Consider the following 6,983-nt stretch of genomic DNA (forward strand, 5'->3'; position numbering starts at 1 on the left):
TTAGCGTTGCAACACAGATTCAATGTGTGACTTGTTGAGAGTTATTTATTCCGTATCATCCAACGAAAAAAGGAGAACTTTCTAGATTTTGTTCGAGTCTTCTCATTGCCTATTTCACCAGCTAACTTGAAATAGAAAAATGTAAACACTGTCAAAAATAGAACAAAGTTACACCCTACCCAGTGGTTAGGACTTGAAAAGAAAAATAAGCTGACTTCAGAACTATGAGTACAAATCTGAACTTTTTAACTCTGACATCAAAATGTGTATTCATTCTGGAACAATTGCAGGAACGGTGTCTTGCCCAAGGGCAGACACTCTCGCAGTGCTCCGCAATCAGAGGCCTTTCCCAGCGTCTCAATTGGCGAAATCACACCTACTTGATCGCGCATATGACCTTTCACCTACTTCATCTATCAGGAGGTAAGAGTGCAGAGTCTTGTTAGTTTTTTTGCCTATTGCTGTCGAAATGTCACAAGCGCTGCAACCTCAAAAAAATATTTGGCTATAATTTGTGTCTATGTGCAGCTTGATCTTGTTAAGCACAAACTAGGGTGGCACGGGTGGCTTGTGCGTAAAGCGCTCGCCTCTCACCAAGATGACCACGGTTCGCATCCTGGCCGCGGATCGCATGTGAGTAGAGTTGTGCGTTGGTTCTCTCCTGTGCCACGAGGGTTTTTCTCCGGGCCCTCCGGTTTTCCTCCCTCCGGAAAAATCAAACACTTTCGATCTCAGGCTGTGCTCCGTGGTCTTATATGGGTCGATGTGGCCGGCAGCCAGAAGCGCCTTTACGTGCCAGCGGCCCGACCACGTTGTAGCCGCGTCCTTCGCAATTCAGCATCCCAGCTGCGAGTAAGGATGATTAGCCTCCCAAATTATTATTATTATTATTATTATTATAACTAGTGAAACAAAACAAAGCAAGAAATATTGTGGAAAAGAGAAAAGAACATGTGATTCAAGAAAATGTTTTTCTGGAATGAAGATTATGCTCCTTACTTGGGGTGTTGTTGTCCAATGGTTACGGTGTTTGACTCGTGTGCCGTGGTACACGGGTTCGAATCCTGACCGTGGGAACATGGTGCTTGTGCTCTTGAGCAATGCACTTTACCATTATTGCTTCCTCCTTCTGATGGAACGTAATGTCGTAGGTCCAGTGCATTGTGAAATGCACGTTAAAGAACCCAGTAACACTTATCGCTAAGAGAAGGGGTTCGCCCTGGTGTTTCTGGCAGTGGCTGCAATATGTGCTGCAGCACCTTGTAAACCCTTATAAGGTGCTACATAATGGGTCTCATATTTCTCATAAACTACATTAGCTGTCTTTAATAACAGACATAATTTCCAGGGCCTTGAGTACCTCATTGTTGGTAGATACGTATGCTATGTAAGACTCCGGTATTAATATTATTGTTAATATTTTTAACTCACTATCGTGCTGGTAAACACGGCAGCCCAATTATATTCTTAATCTTAAGAATTTTGGACAAAAGTTGGATAAATCACCCTAATTCAGTCCTTATAAAGGCTGTTTCATAAATCATGTGAATGCAAAGCGAATTTGACGTCACCAAACATTCACTGCGAAATTTGCCAAAACTGAAATCTGTTCAGTTTTGAAAATTCGCAGCATGAACGCAAGCTGTGATGTTACAAATGTGCAATAGCGTTCACGGTCACGCTGGGCACTTTCAATCACATGTCGTCCAAATCTCAAGGCAATGACCATCTATTCATTTGAAATGCTCTTGGTCCTCATTCATCCCTTGTAAGTTGCTACTTCGCCTTTCTGGCAAACAAAAGCAGCTCATAATTATTCCGTTGCAGTTTTGAACAGAAAATCTTTGACCAATAGTCATAACTGTAAAACCAGTCCTTACAATCCTCCCCCTTTTTCACGTCTTCCCCGCTTGTAAAATCAATACAGAGAGAACTCGGCCACGTTCTCCAGCTCCCAGCCCATACCGCACGCCGTCCATGACATGCCCACACCAGAAACCACCAAAGAATCCGTGGAGAAGTGAATCCTCAGCGTCACCTTCTCACAGCCGGTCGCCTTTCTTTTTGGGGCCTTAGGTGGATTTTTAACCCTCTGCTTACTACAGGTGAATTTTGTCGACAAAAATCGAGCATCCTGCTGCTTACCATATGCGACTTAACAGGAAGTTGACCAGGAAACCACACACAGAACACCCTCAATGCAGATCTAATTCACCGCTTTTCAACAAGCTGGCATATTTGTATATTTTGCTGACCATACATTAACCTTATATCAGCTGCAAGTGTGTTTTCAGATCATTCTATTATGTAGTTTCCTCATAGTAATTTTTTTTTAAAAGATTGAGATAAATGCTTCAGAGGTATCCATGCATGATTTCAGGTATGGAGTGCCATTTTGTCATGTGTTGAAATGGCTTTCAGTTTGATAAATGGAACAAGAGCAAAAAATAGACATAATTTTGTAATATTTGAATATTTTTACATCACATGAAAGACTTAAGTTCAAGACCAAACTTTAATCACAACCTTTTTTTTATTTTAATGGTTCCACTTCATTCAGGCTGACCATATCCAACCAATACTTGCCAGGGATAAAGTTAAGATTCCAAGCTTTAAAACGGTGTAAAAATAATGGTGGTATGTATTCCCGCGCCGACGCTAGAGTTGCGGGTATTTTGGGACGCGCTGTAGTTCAGGTTCCTCAAAAAAGCCCGTACAGTCATGTTTTTTTGTTTTTTTTTCAATATTTAATCTTTTTTGTTCTTTTCCCTTGTCCCAACAGACACCTATGCAGAGACTAGTTAAGCGCATGACCAGGGTTTTCACCAAACTTAGCCCCGACGAAACCATCAAGAAACTCACCGCCGTACTAGAGAAGATGGGCTACAGCTGGAAAACGACAACAGCAAGACAGGTCAGATATGTTAGCCTGTATAACTAAAATAATACTTATTGGACAATGCCTGCTGAGTGGGGAGTGTGGCCTAGTTGTTAGGGCTCGTGACTCATGATCAGATGGCGAGGGGTTCGAATCTAGCTGTTGGCAATATGTTGTGTCCTTGGGCAAGCCACCCCACATGCCTCTCTCCACCCAGGAGTATAAATGGGTCCCGTCATTAGCTGAGGAGCAACCTGCGATGGACTAGCATCCCATCCAGGGGGAGTGGAAATATTCTCAGTCGTTGCATGCTACTGAAACCGGAGATAAATGCCGGCTTGATGGGCCACATTGGCTCATGGCAGACTTTAAGTCTTTTTTTTTTCACTGCTTAGGCCAAAAAAAAAAGTCTCCGGTTTCTGGTATGCGCGCGCGTCGCCGTAGCCATGCTCGTCGGCAAAATGAAAAAGTTTTTTTTTTCAATACAAGATGATGTCTCAAAACCGCCAAACTCACTGGTTTGACTGGTATCCTGCTGCTGCACAATTTTAACGTGTTTTTAGATGGGGTTAAGATCGAGAATAAGCTTTATGTGGCCTCTCTGGACTCCCATATATTTGCACTAAGTTTAGTCGGGCACCATTTGCAGTCATCAGCCGACATTTGAAGCCAAAAAAACCCCAAAAAACAGGTAAAAAAAAAAAAAAGCCGCGTCGCCGCACCACTTTTGGGGCAAGCTCCATACCAGAAACCGGAGACTTTTTTTTTGGACTTAAAGACAGATTCTGATTTCAAATTTGGAATCGACTCTATTCTATTCGGCTCTAACCAGGAATCACCCAGATTGACTTGTTGATTTTGTGTGACTGAGTACTTTTTGTGTTTTTGTTTGACACAGGTCACAATCACATCTCTGGATCGACGAAAGAACCCGCTGATCTTCAAAGCTCACCTGCACGAGATGGACGACAAAGTACTTGTAGACTTCAGACTATCAAAGGTAATACATTCACGGTTCCGGTCTTTAATATGTCACTGGAGTGCCTCTATTTCAACTTGGGCGCCGATTTTGTATTTTAAGTAGCCTATACAGGGTGAGACCCCCCACCCCCCCCCCCAAAAAAAAAAAACAAATACCCCACACACACACAAAGCGGAATATGAAACCAAGATCTCTCGATTCAGGACAGTAGTTTTTGATGCAAAGTTTTTTTTTTGAACCACATATAAATGCCCATAATTTAGCACCCGGGAAACCTTTGGTTATGCATATTTGCGGGAAATGGGATTGCGCGTTTATTAACAAACGTATTTTGCAAAACAACCAGGAGAATTGTGTGGTATGGTTCATATGCTGAACGTTGCTTTAATGTTTACTTTCCATTAAAAGGGAACCTAGTCAGTTTCCCATCATGGTTGTTTTTGTTGGAAATTTTCCCAAAGTCTAATTCGAAACACTGAATTGTCTTTATTTCCAAAACCTTCTTCCACTTTTTAGGGTGATGGAATCGAGTTCAAGCGACACTTCCTCAGGATAAAAGGAAAGCTGGCGCACATCACCACCAAAGTACCCCTGCTCTCCCCTTTTGTCTAAATGGTCTGACCCAGCTGGGTCAAAGGTCACAACAGGGTAGCAGTATAAATACCAACTCTTCCATTAATTATGCAGGTAGTTTTGTATCTCTATTTTTGTCAGGGTTTTATGCGATCATGAGTTCCTACGATCAGCTTGTTCCACAATCCACAGTGCCTGGAAAAAATCTCGCAATCTTTAGAACTTCAGGAATTGTGGCACTTTACTCACGATCAGGTGGTGATTCATTGTTAACGATGTCAACTTGTCGTCAAATTTGGCAGGCTTGTTGTTTGAGAAACTTGATTTATTTCAATTCAAACTTGGCACAGTTACACTGCATGCGAATCGCATGGGTGCCACTGCCAATTTACACATGTGTCCAGGGATAGCCGATTTTGTTGGACAATGCCTTCAGTTGCTTGACTGCCAATTTGTGTGTTTGCTAAGTTTGGCATGATGATAAATCTCCAGATACCTTTAAATCTGCAATTTTTTTCCCGGCGTTTTCCTGATTCAAAATGAATAAACCAACCATTTTATAAAATTGAATTGTCCATGATAGTCAACCACAAGCTTTGACAAGTAAGGAGGAGAGAATTGACCAGAAAATGTTGATCAACTTACTTTCTGACTTATCTGATCTGACTTATGAGGACTTGCTGACGTCAACTCTACTGCTATTTCATGTTCCTTCGGTTGTGTAACCTGTTCTGTAAATATCTAGAAGCCAAATAATGAGTTCCTTGCTAATGTTCAGCTTATCTGGAACCGGAAACAGTTAATTATATTCTCGTCTTCTTCACTGTGCCAAACAAAAATGATTCGATTTTCATGTGTACAATTTCTTTAATCTTTTGTACCGATCATCACGTTTGCTAACGTTTTGCATTGCAAGATATATTTTTGTAATCTTAAAAGAAGCTTTTTGAAGAAAATAAAGTTGTTACAAAGTTAATTAAAGATCCACTAGAAAAAAAAATTCCTTGAGTTCTTTGAAAAAAAATTCTTTGTCGGCAATTCTGAATGAGTGAATTTCTCGGCTTAAAATGTAGGTCCTGTGAATATTATACAAATATTGAGTGGCTCAACGTGGAATGGGAGGAATATTATCGCAAGGTAAAATCTGGACTTTTCCATTTCACGAGGCGAAGCCGAGTGAAATGGAAAAGTCCAGGTTTTACCGAGCGATAATATTCCTCCCATTTCACAATTTAAAGCCACTCAATATTTGTTTTATATAACTGACATATAGATCCTTGTCATTTGATATATTTGAACTTTTATTTCAATACAAACCTGGAGGAAAATGTATTTGTCTCTTCCAAACCACCCCTTCACGAAAATGTTTGAACCCAACGCTGTAGCGCTGGCTCTTTGGAACAATACGCGCAACGCTGAACGCGCACACCAGCATGCATTTGCACACAAATACCGCGTCTTGATCCTAACTGTTGAATAGTATTTCCCATTCCCCATGGGCGGATAGTACTTTTTGAGCCGCGGCGTGAATGGAAGCAATAACGAATGCCATGTGATGTGAGTTCCACCAATCAAATGACTAGGATCTGTATGTCAGTTATATAAAGTACATTAATAAATACCTTGGAGAGTTGATGGTTTCTGATTGGTCGAGACTCGATCACGTGGCCGGTCATTAACGGTGATAATGGACCGGCTTCAAAGATCAAGCGAATAAATGGCCCCTGAACCAGCATTGATCCAGCCCCGTTCAGCCCCATGCAAGCCAATGATTGGTCAAAATATAGTAACAGTCCTGCGGTAGCTTTGAACAATTGAGCACTGCACATGCGCTCAACCCCTGTCGCGTGAGACTGACGCGCGCGTACGCAACACAGTTGCTAGGGATGCGTGCGTACCGTGCGCGCGCGTAAGGAAGTTTTGAAACGACATCGTACACTCAGCAGTGCAGTATATACTGAGGATGTTTACGACGAAAGCGTAGATCTACGATTTATTTTCTTTGAAACACTTCACCCACCGACATATTTACCTTTCCTAAACCGAGCATCTTTGTAATTCCGGACACAAGGAATGTGTAAACGAGATTTCAGTTTCCTCCATCAGGTAAAGATATGAAAACATTGTTGTAATTTGTTTCGCTACGGCAGCAGTTTCTGTTGAGTTTATGTCGTTATAGCTGTTAAGCTAAAATATGGCCCATGAACATGAACACAAAAAAGTCTGGAAATATCGCCTGAAAAAAGTCACAAAATTGGAGCATTTAACTGTTTATTTCGTTTATAAAGGTATTTATTAATGGGAATAACAGTGTGAGGATCCGGTCTTCACTGCGTGATAATGACCGGGTGATAATGACCGGGTGATAATGACCGGGTGTGACCGCTGTTAATGGACCTCGACTTCGTCTCGGTCCATTAACAGCGGTCACCCCTACACCCGGTCATTATCACGCAGTGAAGACCGGATCCTCACACTGTTATTCCCTTATTATTTTGGCCGTGCACAGCAAGACAGCAAAAACAGAGAATGCCATGGGACGCGCTCTGT

General features: G+C 41.8%; 1 protein-coding gene across 1 annotated transcript; it reads left to right on the forward strand.

Moving 5' to 3' along the window:
- Positions 1–598: 598 nt before the first annotated feature.
- LOC119735241 (serine/threonine-protein kinase Chk1-like) lies at positions 599–4,472 on the forward strand. Its single transcript, XM_038208946.1, has 5 exons — positions 599–633; positions 1,928–2,012; positions 2,783–2,914; positions 3,777–3,878; positions 4,377–4,472. Exons 1-5 carry the CDS (start codon positions 599–601, stop codon positions 4,470–4,472), a joined length of 450 nt encoding a protein of 149 aa, XP_038064874.1.
- The last annotated feature ends 2,511 nt before the right edge of the window (positions 4,473–6,983 follow it).

Source organism: Patiria miniata, unplaced genomic scaffold (assembly GCF_015706575.1).
Source record: "Patiria miniata isolate m_02_andy unplaced genomic scaffold, ASM1570657v1 HiC_scaffold_29, whole genome shotgun sequence".
NCBI classification, from domain to species: Eukaryota; Metazoa; Echinodermata; class Asteroidea; order Valvatida; family Asterinidae; genus Patiria; species Patiria miniata.